General features: G+C 31.7%; 2 protein-coding genes across 3 annotated transcripts; both read left to right on the top strand.

The window, feature by feature from the left end:
- Positions 1–970: 970 nt before the first annotated feature.
- Positions 971–12,314, top strand: LOC133178113 (uncharacterized). Of its 2 annotated transcripts, none has more exons than XM_061312880.1 (9): positions 971–1,032; positions 2,879–2,993; positions 3,112–3,141; positions 5,466–5,567; positions 6,135–6,235; positions 7,564–7,669; positions 7,792–7,941; positions 10,342–10,502; positions 12,115–12,314. In XM_061312880.1, the coding sequence occupies exons 2-9, from the start codon at positions 2,927–2,929 to the stop codon at positions 12,217–12,219; spliced, it is 822 nt and encodes a 273-aa protein (XP_061168864.1). In that variant the 5' UTR covers positions 971–1,032; positions 2,879–2,926; the 3' UTR covers positions 12,220–12,314. The 2 variants fall into 2 exon arrangements, with proteins under 2 accessions (XP_061168864.1, XP_061168858.1); XM_061312874.1 differs by having other exon boundaries at positions 7,792–7,962.
- Positions 12,315–15,984: 3,670 nt separating this feature from the next.
- Positions 15,985–22,136, top strand: LOC133178102 (uncharacterized). The gene is made up of 8 exons (XM_061312865.1): positions 15,985–16,073; positions 16,201–16,230; positions 17,071–17,172; positions 17,791–17,891; positions 18,131–18,236; positions 18,388–18,558; positions 21,392–21,552; positions 22,020–22,136. Exons 1-8 carry the CDS (start codon positions 16,007–16,009, stop codon positions 22,122–22,124), a joined length of 843 nt encoding a protein of 280 aa, XP_061168849.1. The 5' UTR covers positions 15,985–16,006; the 3' UTR covers positions 22,125–22,136.
- Positions 22,137–22,880: the final 744 nt, after the last annotated feature.

Raw genomic sequence — 22,880 nt, 5'->3', positions numbered from 1 at the left:
TACTGTTCTTTCTAAAATGAACTGGTCAGTAGTATTATCTTATTTAATATAGAGGATATTCAGTGTTTTGTACTTGGATATGGAATTGATTTCACGAGTGGGACAGGATTTTTTTTTTTATATATTTTCACGGGGAGGGGGGTTAAAAAAAATCCTGTCTCGCCAGTGATTTCCCTCTTACCTCTGTCTTTTTGTAACACAGCGGGATATAATCGTGAAGTCATGGTTGAGCGGTTGGTTGAGACGTCATAGCTTAGCGATTGTTGGCGATTTTGCACCAAAAGTGTGTATCGCCAAACCCCCTAACTCCGTCACTACCCTTACTCCTTCACTTTTGGAAAACGCGCTGTTTGTAAACGAATGCGATTGTGACATCATTTTTTACATGCTGAAAATCTACAATCAAATGCCGAGAAATTATTACAGTCAAGTTCAAGAATGCGTCAAAAATAAATAACAATTACACGTGATCTATTGTATCTATCATATTTTATGTGAAATCAGTAAGTGCTTTTTCCTTTATGCGCTATTCCATCGATACCTCCGACATGTGCGTCAATATGCCCATTTTTACTTGTCAGTCATATTTATGAAGGTCTTTGCTAAAGGATTAATATGACATACCATATTGAATACAGCAAAAATGTTTTATTTTTCGTCTCAACTTGCCCTAATACGCTACACGTTCGAGATTACGTAGCGTGACGTTATTACATATAAAATACGTTATATTAACGTTATTTTTTCTGTTGTTGATACTTTTCCTAAAATACATTTTAATACTATTTTAAATCTTCAAAACTAATTTTCTATGTTTACACGTTTAAGATGAAGGGAGAAAACTAAACTTGAAAAAAAGCCATGGTGACGGAGTTAGGGTTCACTGGACGTAATGTACACGGATGTAATTTATCTAGATTATCTCCCCTTTTAAAAATGTAAACTAATGACGTCATAACCAAATTACGTTACGTTTTAATATTGAGGTTGGAATACATGAATTTATAGTCAAGGCAAGGAAATAAGACAGAGGTAAGTACATGTATGGAAACTTCTTTAGATCAATTCTCTAGTTTGTTTGGCATTGTAGTAAAAACGGTAATTTATTTCTGTGTAAAAAAAAATCAGGTATGATTATTTTATATTAAAAAAAAATTGTTGGATGATTCATTACACTGTGCACAATCTGTTTCTTATACGAACAAAGATATTGAACATATGATTTTTAAAAAACAGTGGTTTTCTAGTATTTTACGTATCGAACGATTTTCATGAATACATGTATTTGAATATTTCCTTTCAATTACTGGTAAACAACAAGAGGTCCATGGGTCACAATGTTCATCTGAGTCACCTTGGCCCTGTATAAAGGAAGATTGTTATTCCCATAAAAATGTTTGGTCCTCCCCATATTTTGACCTCTACATAGCCTCAATGCGTTAACAGACTTTGAATCAATGTGGTAATGCAGATGCTTCAATATGACCTATTATACATGGTTTTGCTGTTCTGTAAAAAGAATTTTCAATTTTTTCCCCTGAGCATTGGCGTTATGTAAAATCTGATGATAAATATTTTCTTACCTAAAATTCAAGATTTGAAGAAAAAAATAAATCCACACATCTTAGGAATGTTTTCATATTAATATGATTTAGTTGGCCTTGCTTTCTCGATCGATCCTATATTGAAGCCCTACCCCCGAGGACCTTGATTTAAACATAGCTGAATGTACATTATCCGAGGATGCTTCCATACAATGTTCCGTCTTTCATTCTTACACGTGTATTCTTCGCTGGATTTGTGAAAAATTGGAATAAATACTTTTCCATAGGAAAAACGTGTGTTGAGTTTCATTTTTAAACCAAATTAGACGTATAAAACATTTTACAACAGAAGTTTACACCAAGAGTTGAGAAAAGCGGAGCGGATCTTATAGAGGAAAATAATTAATTCCCCCTGCAATATTTTAGAAATATGTTCCTGTCCAGCATGTAACCTCAGACTGCTCTATACATATCAAAATCACATTCGTTCCTCCATATTCATTAGTCAGAAAATCACCTTGTCATAAGCTTCTAGGAAATTGAATATACATGTACATGAAGATCAAAAACATATAGCTAGTAAAGAAACCGATCTCGAATAAAATTTTATTTAAAACCAGTGGACACAAAGATCCTGAAACAAATTAAATAATTTATATAAATGAAAAACTAGACGTGTCAAAACATTAAACACGTGGATTTAAAAAAAAATCTTCGTCGACGCTCACCGTCTCTCCGTTACCGGCGTCACATCTTTATGACGTTATTTCTTTCATCTAGAAAAACTGTCATAATGACCTTTTTGTCATGGGCGCAATCAATATTGATATGACTTATCATGCATGGGCCTGCTGTTCTTCGAAAGAAGATTGTATAATTTCATTTTGTGTACCCCCCATAGATAGAAAACTTTGATCTTCCATTTCCCTCCGCCTACCCCCGGGGCCCTAATTTGATCAAATTCTAATCTACATGTACTTGGGATTGTGTGGTGGTACATTTTGTTAATAATAATGACAATGATATAAAAAAATGTATTGCTGGACCGGGAAAAGTAACCGGGACCTCTGCATCACAAAGTCATATCTAGTTTTCACAAGATCGTATGTTCTCTAAATGATAAATTAATCCTGTTTGTATGCAAAATTGCCATTTCAAAGTCCAAAAAGCAGCTGCAATGAAATTTTACACACAATTTATACAGAGCTGTGTTGCAACCACTATTGAAATAACGACCACTATTGAAATAATTATTTCAATAGTGGTTGAGAAAGCATTTCAAAACCAAACACAGCTTGTAACCACTATTGAAATAACGTTCACTATTGAAACAGAGCTGCATATAAAGACGTTTGTCCTCATTATACTTCCACCACCTTTTCATGGCTTCGTCCATGTATTCCCGTCTCGTCGTACTTGTTGGAGCCTGCAATGGATTTCTTTTTGGATGTAAGTTCTTTCATAAATGTGTTGAGTTTCATGTTACTTTTAAAGTCAGTTTCAATATTTGAATAAATTAATTATTTTTGAATATTTGGATAACACTTTTGTAAATTGTACATTTCAGCAAAGCTGCATCCTTGGGACGGTTTGAAAGGTAAATGATATCGGAACTAATCATACTCTTCGACGTAATGGTATTAGAAAGTCAATTCGTTATATTTATATTTAAGTACCCAATCAATCGAATTTGACCCTAATTCTTGCACTTGAAAAAATACACATATGCAAAATAATACTATCGATATGCTTTTATGACCAAAAGATCAAAATTCTCCTCTTAAAAACTATGTAATCATATGATGATTTACTAGTATTTAAACACCCAATTTTATGTTAAGGCCCCCAAAATCTACCTAATTCAAGATCAATAGTATACCGCCTGTCAATCATTAAAAAAAAACAAGCTAAGAAATACATCGACAGGTAAGAAATGGCGAGGTGATGTCATATCATGTGGACGTTTAGAATAAACACATATTCAGATGATTTTTTGAATAGCTTCTGATTTGATTGACGGGCCAGCTACGTGGGCTACCTGATAATCTGAGTTTGCATGTTTTGAAAACAATTACCTGGTCACGCGTCAAACGCTTTCATGTACCGCGTGATAGGTCGCTTGGTATACACTCTGGTTAAAAAAATTCATGTCGCTGTTATATTGGTTGATAATTTTATTTTTAAAAAATAATTGAGAGTAGATAATTAAATGATGACATCGTAATTTTTTTTATTCAATCTCCACTGCTGTTCTGTACTTGTTAGAGATAAAACGTCCAAGATAACTGTAGAACTTTTCGAAGAAAAATTAGGGATATTCAAGCCCTCTCTTCCTTCAATAACTGAGATACGAAGAGAGAAGTTTCTGTAGCAGCACAGACCGATAATTCTTCCGAGCCCTTTATTCAACCTGTGCCTTGATTTTAAGAATGTACGTAATGCCCTTGTCGACAGAAACTCGATCAATTCGCCGTCATTGAAAACAATCGACCCCTCCCCCACCATTTGAAAATTATAACAACAGAATATAATGGATTAAATAAGAAAAGATATTTATACTAATATAGATAAAGTATCTTGTATCTAACGCTATGAATTACGTACGAAAGATTCTTTTTATATCCAAATCTGTAAACAGGGCATAAGAACACGGACCCTCGGTAATGTCGAATATTTGTACACCGTTGTTCGCCAGAAAAGTAAATAATATTCCGATCCTGATAAATGTCCACACAATAAGTGGAATCTTTTTATTTCGATATTCACACTTAATATTTTATAATAATTTCTTTTATTGGCGATTAAAATATTGATACGATTGCTTTGTAGTTTTCACTCGTTTTTTTTTTATTTTACGATTTTTAAAAAGATATTTCTTTTTAATTTTTTTTCTTCAAAAGATATCGACGAAAACGCTAAGTATACAAATTTTATATTTTAGTACATAATTTATTTTAAATAATTTTACTCAAAATTATGCACAAAACGCGTAATGTTGATCCTGATTACCAAAAGCCGGACTTCCTGTGTAATGCAGCGTGTATAGGAATTTTTGACATCTTGGGTATTGGGGCTCTCCAGGTAAATAACACCAATACTACCTAGACCACTCCCCCTCCTCAGGTAACCGTACGGTAAAAAAATTGGGTCTTTAAGTTATTCCCTTCATGTCACAGTTACATTATACTTTTTTTCCGGAAGTATAATTCAATATAATTTTCAGTACAATTCGGTATGATGGCGTTTTCGAGCATTTGATATACAGACGCTGGCATATTTCACAGGTGCTTCAGGCCGTAATTATCTTTCAATGTCATATTGTATATATGCATAGAGTGCACATGTGTGGAATTTTTTATAAAGTATTTGTTTTAGGTAATTTTTCAAATTGATAGTATAGATAATATCATGATTATGACATTGAAAGATAATTTATGAGAAAAAAAAGTCAAAATGGCTCTGGAGTCTATATCGGAGATGGTGGTGGGAGGGGGGGGTGATTGTCCTCAACCGCTTGTAACCCCCCCTAAGGGTTTTCAATTTTGGACAGTTTAGTTCGTTTTTTATTTTTTTATTATTATTATTTTTTTTTTTTTGGAGAAGTTGGCCCCTACTTTTAAAACCTTTGATATGGGCCTGTACGCCATTTACTGCTTTGTTCAATGGTTTTGAAATATATCTCGTATTAAGTGCCCAAGCTAGTTTTACATACCACAAGTAGAAAAAAAACCATTTTATTCAAAACCAAAAGCATACAACTTTCAGTGACTTAGGATACTACCCCTTTAATATTATTAGTAAAAAAAAAATCGCAATTTTCAACACTCTTTAATCGTGACAATTTTGCTGCAATTTTCAGAGACTTGGGGTATATAAATATATAAACCTTTAAATGACGAGCAACAACTTTGCAATTTTCAGTGACTTGGGGTGTAAACCCTTTCAGTAGTAACAACTTTGCCGATATGCCCAGAACAGAGGCCGAGGCTGAACAGAAAGGCTTTACAATAATATCAGGATGTGGTAAGTATATTTAAGAAATAAGGTGTCATTTTTAAACATCTATCGGGCTATAAATACGGGTTGGTCACGAGATCAAATTCCATAAAGCCCGAAGGGCTTTATGGTAAATTTGATCTCGTACCAACCCGTATTTATAGCCCGATAGATGTTTTAAAATGATACCTTATTGCTTATATTTACATTTGTGATTTATTCATATTTTATATTTGCCTGATTATAATATTTAACACGTGAAACGGTTTTTTTTTTCAAACCCAACGGCACATGTTTGATCCACTGATTGCGCCTCGACCCTTTATGACGTCACTGAGAAATTACGTCGAACGTTTATGACGCGAGGAACCCGTGTTTATATGGATATAGATACGCGTTGCCTTTAATAGTGTTATATAAAAGAAAACATTTAGCTAAATGAAAGTAGATAGACACATGTACTAGAAAGACAATCTAGATTATGAAAATTTCTTAATCATAATCTGAATTATCTAACCACTTCATACTTTAGTATTTCCGAATTGAAGAAGTAATGATATTTTTAAATACATTAATTTTGTAATTCACTTTTAGAACATGACAATTTTCTTGGAAAGAGATACATGAAAGACAATGACCCTGCAGTCATCCTAATTTATGACGTCAACGGCTACATTGCTGGTATCCAAGCAGGGGTACGTATGCTTTCAAGGCCATCTATCAACATTCGATGTTTATTTTTCTTAAAAAGTATATTGAAACTTCTGTATATTATAACACGGTCAGACGAGGAGGACAAAAAATTAAAGCGATGATTTTTTATCATGACGCCAAGAAACGTTGAATGTAGTACATCATAAGCGAAAAGCAAAATTGACTTTAAGGTTGGACGGCAATTCCCTCATTTTACAATACAAGTATGGCTTGCATTAATTAAAACTGACATAAATTATTAAAAGAAGCGAAGTTTTATTTTTTTTTTAAAAATGACGTCAATCATGTTCTTCCAAGATCGTCTGTGCAGACTAATTTTCCTAACCCGCATATTATTCAATTTCTCAGAACAGTTGTGCAGCTCACTGAGCCGTGTAATGACGCAATGAATGTAAAAAATAAAAATTACAATTCAATGCTTTTAATGAAAGCTGTCATTGAAATATGTGACACAAACAGTATTGTCATAGAAAACTTGCGTCATTAAATTTAGCAACATGTAAGTAAGGTATCTGTAAACATTTTATTAATTTAGAATGAATAACTAAAGAAGATAAAATCATATTTCATTTAACAAGTCTAATTATATCTTTAATTATATTACTATTATTCTTATTATTTAAAACTTGAATTTGACTGATGTTTTGCATTTTATATAAATACTCTATCTTAGCATAATTAATATGCCCATAATCTCTCATCCTCACAATGTCAAGGTTTTGTGATTTCGGAACTCCACACAAACACTTGACATAAGTCGTTATTTAAAAGTTGGGCTTGTGATTACACATGACGTAATGGGTAATTACAAACTTACCAATGAGAATATATTTTTCAAATCCGCTGTTATCAAATTGCCCAACTCCAGAGCATATCTTTTGTGATTGTAAGGAGGACGATCTTCAAAAAATTAATCCCTGATGTTTTATTTAAAGTAACTAGTCACAAATCCTACAATATTGACACTTTCAGTTTTAAAGACGAGTCATATTTGCTTACAATGTACAAAACTTACCTACAATAAAAGCTGTTTTCTGATTGGTTCCAGTCCTAGACCAGGAACAAATGAAATAGTAACTTTCTTGCCAAACTTTTAAATAACGACTTATGTCAAGGGTTTGTGTGGAGTTCCGAAATCACAAAACCTTGCATGAAAGACAATGAGGATTATAATCTCTATCATATATTTTTCATTTTTATACGAAATATACAAAAAATTTACTTCGCATTCATATGGTTATTGGCAAAATCTTTGAAAGAGTTCGAACAATCTAATTTAATGAAGACAACTTGACTTTTGAATTAACAGATACCTACAACATTGAGCAATGGATATCCTTCATTAGTGCTCCAGAAACATCCATTTGTGAGAGATTTTGACAACCATTACATTACAGCTTACTTTGTGTCACCAGGTATAAATTTAATTCTGATAATTATTTCTAAAAATAGTTACGTATTAGAGTAAAATAATCTATAGATTATAATCTTAAAGTATTTTGAAAAAATTGCTTTCAAATATATATTTTCCATACAGATTTGATATGTGCACGTGGGCGCACCCCTGGTGAGGTTAGCACTCAGGGTACAGGGACCGATCTGTATATACAGAATAGTACTAACCCTATGGAGTCTATCAAAATTCCCCATCAGGAATCCGACATTGGATCGACAAAATGGGTCAAAGGTCGCTGCTTCCCATCTATGGGTAAACAGTTATTTTCTGAAGAATGCATTGCTTGTTTGTATTACATGTTATAGAAAAACTTTAAAAACTTCTAATTAATATCAATAAGACTTATATAAATATTGTTTACATTAATTTTTTTTTTAAATATTTTTTCCATTATAGAATAGTAGAATTTGTATTGTACTATTCTGTTTGCTAAATAAATCTCTTTGACCAGCATTTTAATTAATTTTCAACATTGCAAACTTCCAAACATAACATGTGTAATCAGATGCTTAAGTTCATAAGATTTATGTTGTGCAGCAATAGTCCATCAATATCAGATCTGATAAAGTGAGAACAAAAAACTGATAGAAAATTAACAGAAAAATTACTGGCAACCAGAAACATTTATACATTATTAGATATTTGTTTGTTTGAAAGATTCTTTATTTTCACCTAGAGTGTAGTATAGCTCTCATGATAAGTTCATCGATGCTTCAGAAGTTATGGCATGTCAAACGTTACAATATTCGATCTTTTCCATTTGCATTGTATAATTTTCCATTTGTATTGTAAAATTTTCCATTTGTATTCTTTATTTTTTCATTTGTATTGTATTTTTATTTGTATTTCATAATATTCCATCTGTATTGTATAATTTTCAATTTGTATTTTATAATTTTCCATTTGTATTGTATAATTTCTAGGGATGTCAAATTGGTCAATTTTTGATAATCGGTTACTCTGACGTTTTTCCAGTCGAGTGCCCGGGTACTCGATAAAAATGTAAATTAATACAAGTTTGTTAATTTTTTAATTGTTAATTTGTTAAACCCCAAAGCAATCGCATCATCTCGGGTCTTTCCGTCAGAGGTCGGAAAAACAACCTCGAATGTAACATCACCGGATGTTAAAAATTTATAAAAGATGGAGTCGCTTCCTATTTATTAAAGCATTGGAAAGACAGAGTTAAAGGTCACTCCTGTAGTATATTTTAGGTGATATTTCTACATTCAATAAAGTTAAGCTCCAAACTCTACAGATAATAGGTCTCCTTACATTTATTGCAAAGTTTATGAAAAGGGGGGGGGGGGTTGTAATGGACGCCTACGTAACACATTCAAGGTTATTTTCCGCTTGTCGGAAAGGCCCGAGAAGTTTCGATTGACCAAAGCTGTTTTTATCACAATTTATGAATGTATATAATAAACATGGAGTCCAACGGAAATGATTTTTGGTTCTAAATAAATACAAAAGACACAATTTACAAATGGTTTACAGTTCTTGTTTAGGATCTATTTCATCACCGCAAAAGGAGGACAATCTGTTACGCAGGTTTGTGATTATTAGACTAGTAGCGAAAGAGAAGGTACGGATATCGTTGGATCGCTAGTCTAATATTTTTTCATATGTTGGTTGTTTCCCCCTTATACACTAAACATACCATGGAAACTGACTTTAAAATTTTTTTTTCGGAATCTTTACTTATTTTGAAGTGGGTAACGGCATTTTTATGCACGTCCAATTTCGCTGCCGTATATTAGCTAAATAATTTTAAAATGATTTGAAGATGATAGACCAAATTAAACGATGTTCACTGAAAAAAAAAAACAATCATTGAAGCTATCAAAAATTAAGGACCACAATAGGTAAGAACAGCTGCGTACCAGGTGATTGGTTACTAATTACTGTATATACACAGCCATAGGCGATAACGGGTGTTTTCATGTGTAGATGACGAAACGCTAATTACCCGTATGCATATTTGAGTTATTTTTTGTTAAGTTTTTGATAAAAAGATGTACTTTGAAATAAGAAAAAATACACATCCGAGTAACCGAGTACCATTTTTAGTATTCGATACTCGGACGTTCGATCGAGTACCCGGTTAACCGGGCACTCGTTGACATCCCTAATAATTTCTGATTTGTATTGTATAATTTTCCATTTGTATTGTATACTTTTCCATTTGTATTGTAAAATTATACAATACAAATGGAAAATTATACAATACAAATAAAAATTATACAATACAAAGGAAAATTATACAATACAAATAAAAATTATACAATACAAATGGAAAATTATACAATACAAATAAACATTATACAATACAAATGGAACATTAAAGAATATAAATGGAAAATTATACTATACAAATGGAAAAGATGGAATATCAACGTTGACGTGCCATTAGAAACATGATCATTCACATTTGCATGTGTTAAAATATTTTGCCATGCGACACAAACCCTATATAAACTTAATTGTACTTGTACTAAAGATAATCAATTTATTGTATTGAATTCTTGTTACTTATTATTCTAACTTTTTAGCAAAATAAATCACAAATTAAAGTAATTTAATTTATTATTATACCATTTTCATTAGGATTATTTTGCTTTTATGTCGTAGGTGTTCATTATTGGTATGATACTACCGTTGACATGTCATGTGAGCAACTTTTCCCCATGTTTCTTTTATATAATGGAGGAGTCTTAAATGCATTTGGTTGGGTTTTTAAGGCAGAACTTTCGTCACCAAGATACGAACACCCTTCCCACTCATCATTTAAAGTAAGGATACTAGCATTGATTTTAAAATATTTACAGTTTTGCAATCGAAATTCGTGTATTTTTAATTTAAAAAATCTTTTTAAAAAATGTGACAAAATGGATTTCCTTTAAAAGTCAAAATCTGTTGGCATACAGATTTTCGAACCGCTCCATTCAAAAAGGGGTAAGGAATGGAGTGAAGTAATGATAAACATTTCACCAGAAGCATTGTTTCACATCATTGATGATATTACTGGCCATGAACGGCTTTCTCATTGATTTGGACATATTTAAACAAATTACAGTTTTTGAAAATGGTTTTTCATAAATGTTTAATTTCAAATTCTTAAAGCAGAGTGATGTGTAAATTAAAGTGTAGATTTTTTGACATCATATAGACAGCTGCTTTTTCAATAAAAATGGAACTAGTAAATTTAAATACCTTGTCACTGGTCATCTGCAGAAAAAAAAAAACTGATTGTACACACAGTTAAAATGCTTAAGTTTCTGATTGACAATTTCTATGTAGCTTTAGAGATCAAGTCTTCCAACAATATGTTGGAATTTCTATGGGTACTTATTGCGCCCCGTTATAAGCAGAACTATTTTTGTATTCATATGAATTTATTCAAAAACTTCTACATGAAAAAAGTCTCTTGCTGTAGCCTTTAATTTGACATTTAGATATATAGACTTTATCTATATATTACCAATGTTCATTTTCTTTCTTATGTTGATTCGATATATCCCTTTGAACTCGAAATAAAAGACACCACAGAGTCTGATACATCTGTTTCATATTTGGATATTTTACTAGCAAAACATTAATGGCAATCAAACAACAAAATTTATGATAAACGTGATGACTTCACAGCTACTGACAAATAAGTTGATGATACAATGATATCAACAGTCCCGTTTAAAGTCAACATTTGGCAAACAATGGACTTATTAGCAAATACAATCTATATAGTTAAGTCGAATGTTGAGTTGGTTTTTTTTTCTTTCATTCAAATTGTTATGCCATTTATTTCACACTGAATTGTCTATGGACTTTTCCGGTTGCCCCATCATGACAAAGAGCACACATCGGGGTGACCGGTTGATAGGAGATGCTTACTCCCCTATGACACCTGGTCCCACCTCTGATGTTTTTAGAGGTCCATGTTTGCTCTACTCCCAATTTTTTTGTTTGTTCCAACAATTGACTTTTGAGCTTGATAACTGTTCGTTATCTTCATACTTCATTAAAAAGGAACATTCAAAACTGGCATGCTTCCGAATTGTAGCGCACATAAATTAAAAGAAATTGAGTCGTACACCGTTTTCAAACATCCATTAACGTCTTCTTGCATAAAGGCACGTAAACCAAATGCAAACTTTACAAAGGAATTGTCTAGCCTTTTTGCATAAACATTGAAATTTATGAAATTGAAAATTCTTCGGAAGTGTTTCAGGGACTATAATTTTCACTTTTTTGATAAATAAAACAATTAATAATTAATTGTGAAATTAATAATCATGCATCAGTATTATTCTTTATTTATTGAAAGGAGACAGGAAAGCAACTACAGCTATAAATGAATCTAAAGTCACGCATTGATTGTTTTTCTTCTCATTTCTCTCATTTCAGGCATTTATGAAAATTATACCTAGTTGTCTTGACAAAGCAGGGACACTTTCAACACTTCATATTTACCTTAATGGACGTCCACAGACTGACTTACTCTGCGATTAAGTATTTCTCTCGTGTTTTCCACATCATATTTTGTTTCAGTTAAAAAACCAAAGATTTTTACCTCAACTTTCAAATAAAAGAAATACAATTACAGACTATTTCTTTCTTTCATTTACCAACTGTTTTATACACAAATTTCTAAGGAAAATTAGAGTATATTGTTGTTATTCCTGTCGGTCCATCTGCCACATCATCTTTTTCCTCAAACTTAAATTCTCTTACAGTCAATTCAGTAGACAAACCATCTTGCATATGTGCAAGAAGAATTCAGACTTTTCCTTTTAATCCTGGGTCCAAATAAGGGATTAAAATCGACTTTTGCCCTACTTTTGCCCTACAAAATCTGCTGTGTCCTGTTGATCAAGAGCTTATGCCAAATTTTCTTTCGGAATATGATTATTAGTCAACTTGGCACAAGAAAGAACCCTCACTGCTCAATGGCCATGAGTACCGAGTAAATGTCTAAATTTGAAGCTTTTTATCGGTATATGGTGACGTCTCTAAATGAGTGAAAAATTCTCGAATGGGACGTAAAACAACAATCACTCAATCAGACCATGGTTCGGAATATAATTGCATGGTGGTGTCCTGCAGATGTACAATAATAAGGTTTCAAAATTTTCATTTTCATTCAGGAGGTAGATCGATGATGTCCCAAAGATTTTGGAATTTGAATTTTCATAATTTGGCCCAATCTTACACAGGGCCATGATTTGAATGATTTAGTATCTACACCTTGCCAGGAACCTTTCACTAAGTTTTCTGACCCAATGGTTCTTGAGTAGAAGATTTTTAAATGATCCCATTCTGTTTTTGCCTTTTTTGGTTGTTTCTCCTTGGGAAAGAGCATGGCCCTTTTTAAACAATTTTGAATCTCCCTTATCAGGGGTGTTTTGGCCAAGTTAGATCGAAATTTGTCCAGTGGTTCTAGAGAAGTAAACATGCGTAAATTTTACGTATACAGATGGTTGGTGAGACACATAGCGGGGCAGATGGACGCCGGATAACGAGTGGTCATCTCACTTCAGATTACAGTTCAGGTGAGCTAAAAATATATATACAGTGTATCAGATTAAACTATCTTAGTGTGTATCACTCGTTTCTAGCGTAAATACATGTCAATATAAGATGTTTCTAAATAAATGTGTAACGAAGAAAAATAGACTCCTGTGTGCTCAATTTTTATTCAAAATCCTCATATTACATGACTTCCTGGAAGATGGGCTCTGATAAGTTGACAAAAGAAATCAATCTTGTTCTGTATGATGTGCTATTCTTGGAAACACGTTTAATATAAAGTACTATTAACGGAGTGAATTATGGGGTTTGAGTATTTTTTTATAATGCGTTGCATATTTTATATTTCAGTCAAACATTTTAAGGTCACCTGAGGACTTAATTGAACTATTATTAAAAATAAATGAATTTTTACACGAATGAATTATGTTTATCAAAAAAAGGTCTGACAAAACTATTGTATTATATTACAGTCATTCTACAAAACATTAAGGATTTTTTTTATGTCGCTTACAAATTTACCGTTGTAATATTTTAGCTATAAATTTAAAGATCGTTTTCAACTCTTAGACTTAACATGCACACATGGTTTTGTAAATATTTACCGATATATATGCAGTTACAGTTTTGATATGAACACAATGTAAGTGTTGAAAAACGTATTCCAGTGCAAATCTTATTGTCGCTTCATTCATTTACAAATTTCAGGATGAAAATTTCAGCCGTATAAACGTTCCGAACAGATTGCAATGAATGTTTTAAAAAGTTTCTTTTCCTATATAAAAAGAAATCAAACCACTTCTTTCAAAGAAATACATGTTTCTTCTTTCATGCGAAATCATAGCATGTCGCTGAAAATCAATAAACTTCCGTAACGATTTTGTTTTAAATTTTACGTAAAGAATGCAGATTTCAAAAAGAACTGAAACTTATCTGAAAGTAACCACGGAACCTAGTATTATCGAATCTAGTTGCGAGTCAGCTATATTAGACCATTACATTTTCGACATAACAAAATGAATTAGACAAAAACAGTAGTCTCTCTTAAAAATTTAACTTCCGTATTGGTTATTCAGGAAAATTTTTGCATTAAATGTATCAAAAAATTATTATTTTGGAGCGACATGCTTCATACTTTTGTTTAACATCATAAAACAAACGTTGATTTTAACAATTGCCGAGAATTTTAACTTTTATTGCTGGAAATTAACTTCCGTAACGATTAACTTCCGTATCGATATTTTTCCCGAAACTTTAACTTAATATCTGAATTATGCGAAAATACATGAATCATACTTTAGCGTTCTATACTGAACATCCGAAACGAAAAAATTGGTTTAATTCAGCTTAATTTTAAAAAAATAATAAGACTTGATCAAGCATTAACTTTCGTAACATTACCTTAAAATCAATGGTATATTGGAATTGTTGTAAAAAGCTAACGATACCAGATTTGTGGACAATTCTTTTTTTTTTCAAGTTCACTGATATGTCCTATAGAGAATTATAATGTTCATTTTGCTATCTGAAACAATTATTTTTTTCCTGTTTTATACCCTGAATTGGTCCTTTTATCGTAGAATGACTGATTATTCGACGTATTTATTCCTATCATGCGTTTCATTTTTGAACAGTGTAGTTGTATAAGACTGATTTTAATGTAATAAATATGTATATATATTTTTGATTTTATTATCGATTCGTTTTAATTTGAATTAAAAGCTTTTCATCGTAACGATCGACATGTGTTAATTATTCCTAAGAAGTCCATCTCTTAATAATCCTCTAGGTATACTTCAGTGACTATTTATTGCTTTTTAGTAAGCTAGCACATCATTAGTGCTAATTCCAAATATCGGAATTACAGCAACGAAAACCCAGAATTTAAAGACGGTAATATTTCTTTAATTCCCAATGGTTATTTCAAATGGAATGTTTGTAAATACATTTCCTTGGGTTTTCGATTGTCGATATTTTCCCTAGTAAGGTCAACGCCGTTTAATAAACCACTGATTTATTTAAGCTGATTTAAAAATAACGCATTATTTCAACAATGTAATGATTTTCGTTAAAATTTTCATGGCAAAAAAGGAATGCAAAGGATTTCTTAGTATGAGGGGGGCAAAATAGTTACAGTTAGAGAGCTTATTGAACCAGAATTTCTTCTACCACTCTATCCGGAGTTTACAGAAATTGGAGGGAAAAAAATAAATTGTACAATTTTTCAAGGAAAATTTAAGTTACTTCACTATGGAAAGGACATGAGTTTTTATAAACTTTGCTTATTTTAACGGGATGGCATAAATAAATTTTTGAATTAATGTGTCTCTTGATCCTTGAACCCCAACCCCAGCCCATTTAATCTTTCAACTTGCAATTAAATATACAAATCGTAAAACCTTATCAAACATCTTTGTATATGTTACATTGACATTGTACATAGAGTTGTATTATCCCATTACAACAGAATGAAATTAAAATGATGTAATTGAGGGGGTAATGGGTCTAATTTTAAGGCTAGTACCTGAATCCAGTGATTGGGCTTACTATCAAATGCCGTTATTTAAACTATCGAGGACTCTGACACTGTGCTGATGATGAAAAGCATAGTTTTAGACACTTCTACCGAATCATCGAATGTTCCAATGTTTGCCCGCACTTTTCCTCTTATCATAGGGAATCTTGAAGCACCAAGCAGTAAAACAATGTATGATACTTCAATGCTATATATATTAGCTAGATCTACATTCGACTTACTTGACCCATCAATATGGCTGTGACAACGTATCTCAATTTGGTTGTGCTTGTTGGTGTAAGCAATGGATTCCTATTCGGCTGTAAGTGTCTTACACTTATTTTTTTCTCAAGATTTCAGAAGATTTTATAGTTTGTTGCAATATTTCAAATCTTGACATTTATCTCTAAATCAGAGACGCACTAAAAATTGGATTTTGAATTTTTCAGCAAAGTCTCATCCCTGGGATGGATTGAAAGGTAAGTGAGTGGTTAGTTTTCTGCTTAAATCGAAGTTCAGTTTGTAGCATTTAAAAATACTATTAAATAATACAAGTACATAATGTAAAAGTGGTTATCTACGCTGGAAGTCTATTTACAGTAACGGTTGGCATCGTGGAAATCTTTGACCTCTACATATATGTAAATGATACGATAAACGGTTACAAGCCACTGAAACACACCCCTTACACCTCGTGTCAAAAACTGTCTCAAAATACAAAGCATTGGGGAAAAAACACAATCTCAAGATACATAGGAAATTCAGTATACTTTTTTTTAAGAAGAATCTTACGACTAAGATAAAAATTGCACAACCCTTTCTCTTTTTCCCTCTGTTTGTAGCTTTATAAAGATATCCATTTTTCTCTAAAACGATTATTCACAATATAAGCTATTGTAACAGAAATACAAGATTTTTTTGTTACGGATTTTATCTTATGTGCTTGTTTGAGAATTAGATTGTTTGTCTTATTCGTAAGATATTTTGTGAAAAGGTCCACTGGGATTTTTTATAGCAATATGAGGGATCAGGTATATCCAAATAGAGGAATATACGTTGAATTATAGTCTGTTTGATTTGATTTTCTTTACAGAACTTTGCCTTTCTCTTACATCACGGATAGACTCAGGTTGTCTATATTAATTGAAAATCACATTTTGGAAGAAAAATATGTTTTCACATCCATACCAAGAAATCATTCAATTTATTCGATTTATTCTATAGTATCCCGAAAGATAATAAAACAAGAAGACGTACGTATAAATGTAAAAATGTTAGAGAAAACATATGTATGTATAGTTTTTATTCGCCTCTTTCAGTGACTTGGGGCCTAAACCCTCTAAATAGTAACAACTTTGCCAACATGCCGAGAACGGAGGTTGACGCTAAACAGCAAGGCTTCACAATGATATCTGGATGTGGTGAGTAGAGATATCTGTAATATTGATATGAATTAAGGCTTTATATCTGATGATATCTTGATGTGGTGAGTAGAGATATCTGTAATATCGATATGAATTAAGGCTTTATATCTGATGATATCTGGATGTGGTGAGTAGAGATATCTGTAATATCGATATGAATTAAGGCTTTATATCTGATGATATCTGGATGTGGTGAGTAGAGATATCTGTAATATCGATATGAATTAAGGCTTTATATCTGATGATATCTGGATGTGGTGAGTAGATGAATATCTGTTGATGAGATCACATTATGTTATAACTTTGAAATCTTCCTGTCATCACCTGTGAGTGTACATCAGTTACTGAATGTATGTTCCTATGATGACACTTTTATATCATGCTGATTATAATTGAATAATCATAAATTAGAAATTACCATTCTTTTTCATGAAAAAAAATCTTTCAAACTAATTTGATTCACCGATAAATTATCATAATGTCATAATGCAAAGCATAAAACCATATATATATATATATATATATATATATATATATATATATATATATATATATATATATATATATATATATATATATATATATATATATATATATATATATATATTGCTTTAGGCCATCCTAACTTCCTTGGAAAGAGATACATGAAAAATAATGACGCTGCTGTCATCCTGATATATGACGTTAACGGCTACATCGCTGGCATTCAGGCTGGGGTACTGTATATACATTATTTTCTAAAAACACTTTCATTGAAATACGTGACTCTGAAAAGATTTTTTTTTCTGAAAATCTATTCAATTTGTTAAAAGGAAAACATTATTAGCAATTGCTATTTTGAGGTGACCAAGTATTTTCAATATCTTAATTTGTTTCCATTATATTTTGTTACAATATTATTTTTACTTCCTTGCTGTGTATATAGATACTCTTTGAAAAAAAATTACATTAATAGGTACCGACAGGACTAAGCAATGGATATCCGGCATCAAATCTTCAGAATCATCCAATGGTCAAAGACGGCGACAAACACTACATTACAGCCTACTTTGTGTCACCAAGTATATATCCAATATTTCAAACTTTGAATATCTTCCGTTGCATTGCACTATTTTGAACATGAATTATACAGAATGATGTTTGGCATTTTATGACATTTTTATAGAAACTTTCTATCTCCCGCAAAATGAATTGTATTATATTTGTTTTCAGATTCGATATGCACACATGGACGCACTGCTGCTCAGTTTAGCCATCAGGGCACTGGAACAGATCTCTATATACAGAACAGTACTGACCCTATGGCCTCTATCAAAATACCCCATCAGGAATCCGACATTGGATCTACATTGTGGGTTAAAGGCCACTGCTTCCCCGCCATGGGTATTTTTTGTTGTTTAACTTATTATTAGATATTATGTTTTTTAAATAATTTGTGAGCAATTAAATAGCAATATTTTAATATCTACATCAAAAAACGATACATATACACACAACGTCAATTATGACAAATATCTGAAGACTAAAAGCTAAACTCCGGATGATATGAAATTCCAAAGACTGTGTTTACAAGTAGTCCATTTTCACAAAAAAATCTTACGACTAAGATTAAAATTAGACAACTCTGTACTTTCTTGTTTGATAATATATTATTATTTTCTAAAGGATTATTCACAATATATGAAAATGAAAAAGAAATAGATTTTTTGTGACACACAATTGCTTAGATACTTTGTGGAGAATAGGAAACATTTTTCGTCGTCTTAAGATATTTCGTGAAAAGGTCCACTGATATCTAGGTTTTGTCTCCAACGTGAAATATACAAAAGTATGGTTAAAAAGACGTAGAGCTTCATAATTAAGAGGCAAAGAAATTCCTTTGCCAAATTTGAAAATGGAATTGCAAAATCTCCTCAATGAAGCCATTAACTTAAATCACAAAAATGCGCAAGTATTCAAATTTCCACTTTGAAGAGTAAAAAAAAATACGCTGCTAAAATAACTAATTATAAACGGTATCTAATTGTATTATACATCGGAACAAATTATTTTTTGTCAACAAATATTTATAGTTTCTGTCTCTTTACACCATCGTCAATCTTTAAGTATTACCAAAGGAAAAGATATTAAGTCAGTAAAAATGTAAGCTTGGATGGTAGATAATGTGGCGCCATACATCACTTTAACGGTGTCATTGTTCTTTGCACTTTGAAAACGCGTCATTGACTTTGTAGGTTTCGTTTTTCGTGACATCACTGCGGATACATTGTTCTTTACTTTGTAGGTGTTCATTCTTTACTTTTTAGGCGTTCATTATTGGTTTGACCTTACTGCTAATACATTGTTCTTTACTTCGCAGGTGTTATTATTGGTTTGACATTACTGCTGATAGATTGTTCTTTACTTTGTAGGTGTTCATTCTGTACTTCGCAGGTGTTTACCATTGGTTTGACATTACTGCTAATACATTTTTTACTTCGTAGGTATTTATTAATGGTTTGACCCTACTGCTAATACATTGTTCTTTACTTTTTAGGCGTTCATTATTGGTTTGACCCTACTGCTGATAAATTGTTCTTTACTTTGAAGGTGTTCATTTTTTTTTAGTTTGACTCTACTGCTAATACATTGTTCTTTACTTTGTAGGTGTTTATTATTGGTTTGACATTACTGCTGATAAATTGTTCTTTACTTTGAAGGTGTTCATTTTTTTTAGTTTGACCTTACTGCTAATACATTGTTCTTTACTTTATAGGTGTTTATTTTAGTTTGACATTACTGCTGATACATTGTTCTTTACTTTGAAGGTGTTTATTATTGGTTTGACCTTACTGCTGATAAATTGTTCTTTTCTTTGAAGGTGTTTATTTTAGTTTGACATTACTGCTAATACATTGTTCTTTACTTTATAGGTGTTTATTTTAGTTTGACATTACTGCTGATACATTGTTCTTTACTTTGTAGGTGTTTATTATTGGTTTGACATTACTGCTGATAAATTGTTCTTTACTTTGAAGGTGTTCATTCTTTAGTTTGACATTACTGCTAATACATTGTTCTTTACTTTGAAGGTGTTTATTATTGGTTTGACATTACTGCTGATAAATTGTTCTTTACTTTGAAGGTGTTCATTTTTTTTAGTTTGACATTACTGCTGATACATTGTTCTTTACTTTGTAGGTGTTTATTATTGGTTTGACATTACTGCTGATAAATTGTTCTTTACTTTGAAGGTGTTCATTTTTTTTTAGTTTGACATTACTGCTGATACATTGTTCTTTACTTTGTAGGTGTTTATTATTGGTTTGACATTACTGCTGATAAATTGTTCTTTACTTTGAAGGTGTTCATTTTTTTTTAGTTTGACATTACTGCTGATACATTGTTCTTTACTTTGTAGGTGTTTATTATTGGTTTGACATTACTGCTGATAAATTGTTCTTTACTTTGAAGGTGTTCATTTTTTTTTTAGTTTGACCCTACTGCTAATACATTGTTCTTTACTTTGTAGGTGTTTATTATTGGTTTGACATTACTGCTGATAAATTGTTCTTTACTTTGAAGGTGTTCATTTTTTTTTAGTTTGACATTACTGCTGATACATTGTTCTTTACTTTGTAGGTGTTTATTATTGGTTTGACATTACTGCTGATAAATTGTTCTTTACTTTGAAGGTCTTCATTTTTTTTTAGTTTGACATTACTGCTGATACATTGTTCTTTACTTTGTAGGTGTTTATTATTGGTTTGACATTACTGCTGATAAATTGTTCTTTACTTTGAAGGTGTTCATTTTTTTTTTAGTTTGACCCTACTGCTAATACATTGTTCTTTACTTTGTAGGTGTTTATTATTGGTTTGACATTACTGCTGATAAATTGTTCTTTACTTTGAAGGTGTTCTTTTTTTCTTAGTTTGACCTTACTGCTGATACATTGTTCTTTACTTTGTAGGTGTTTATTATTGGTTTGACATTACTGCTGATACATTGTTCTTTACTTTGAAGGTGTTCATTTTTTAGTTTGACATTACTGCTGATACATTGTTCTTTACTTTGTAGGTGTTTATTATTGGTTTGACATTACTGCTGATAAATTGTTCTTTACTTTGAAGGTGTTTATTTTTGGTTTGACATTACTGCTGATACATTTCTTTAATTCGTAGGTGTTTATTACTGGTTTGACATTACTGCTAATACATTAGTCTTTACTTTGTAGGTGTCCATTATTGGTTTGATACTACTGCTGATATGTCCTGTGATCGATTTTTCCCCGTCTTCCTTCTCTACAATGGAGGAGTCCTAAATGCATTTGGATGGGCTTTTAGTGCAGGTCTGTCCTCACCTAGATACGAACATCCTACACAATCATCATTTGGGGTGAGCATGATTGTTATATTATTTTTTTTCATTTCCAAAGAACATTTTATAAAAGACATTAATTTTTCATTTAGCCTTTCAACTTCTTCTGTAGGACTACCGGGTAGCACTTGAATGATTCATGTCCTATTTTTTTATGATTGACTTCAAGTGAAGATGTGTTTGTATTTAATGTGCTAAAGCGTATTTTTTGGTTTCAACAGATCTTTACAATTCAAAAAGTAACTTTCTGTGTGTAACAAAAATAACAAAGAAGTCCATTATTTATTTTAGAGCATCAACACTTCTGAATAACGGGAAAAGCATTAAATCCATCAATATTTCATGTTCATTGTTGACGAAGAACCAAATGACGAATTTCTATGTATTTTTTATTTAATTTTCTGTATAAAAATACTTTCCAGGAGTATGATTTAGATATTCATTATGATTTAGATATTCATAATTGCTGTTTATATCAATTCCAGGCATTCATGAAAGTTGTGCCAAACTGCCTACGTAGCATAGGAACACTTTCGACACTACACATTTACCTGAACGGAAGTCCACAGACAGATTTGCTATGCAACTAAATGTGTTTTAGTTCGAGAATTATATAACATATAAACAAATTGATTTCAAAGCTCATTGCCTTATGTCTCTTTCAAATTGAAATGAAGTTATAAAATACAAATTTATTTATCTATTTTGCATTTATCTGTCCACTGAACCTTTGTCTTCAAAAAAAAAAGTTCATGCGAGTGAAATTTCATAAGCTATTGTTAGCCTTGAATCGAATATACTGTATATAATGTATAACGAAGTGTGACGAAAACAAATCGGATACTGTAATGTACAATAAAATGTAAAGATAACAAAACTGTGATCAAGCAACAAAAACCGGTACAATAAGCTGGGCATCATAGACCTGGAAACACCGAAGGTGGAATCAGGTGCAATGAAGGATTAAGCATTCCCTTTCATTGGTCAAATTAGCAGTGAACCCATTGTCCTTATTGGTTAAACGGAGAAATCCGTATTTAGACAAATCAGGATGAAAACAATGGAACAACAATTTGTATGAAAAACATCATTTAACATTCGACTTAACAACAGGTTGTATTTGCAAAAAATGTCATAGTAACAACCACAGAAGTGAATGTAATATAGATCGTTATTACCCTAATAACATCAGTTTACTTTTTAGAATTCTGCTTTGGTTTAAGAATTGATCGTAAGCAAAACATGTTCTTGCGAAGTGAAAAAGCATAATTATATAGGTCATAATGGTGTGTTGCTACATCAATGAAACTGAGGAGGGAATGTTGATGTCATCCCGTTTATCATAA

This window comes from Saccostrea echinata, unplaced genomic scaffold, assembly GCF_033153115.1.
Source record: "Saccostrea echinata isolate AGI-Se365-2 ecotype Australia unplaced genomic scaffold, CSIRO_AGI_Sech_v1 ptg000001l, whole genome shotgun sequence".
NCBI lineage: Eukaryota > Metazoa > Mollusca > Bivalvia > Ostreida > Ostreidae > Saccostrea > Saccostrea echinata.
This window is presented reverse-complemented; position numbering and strand designations above follow the sequence as displayed.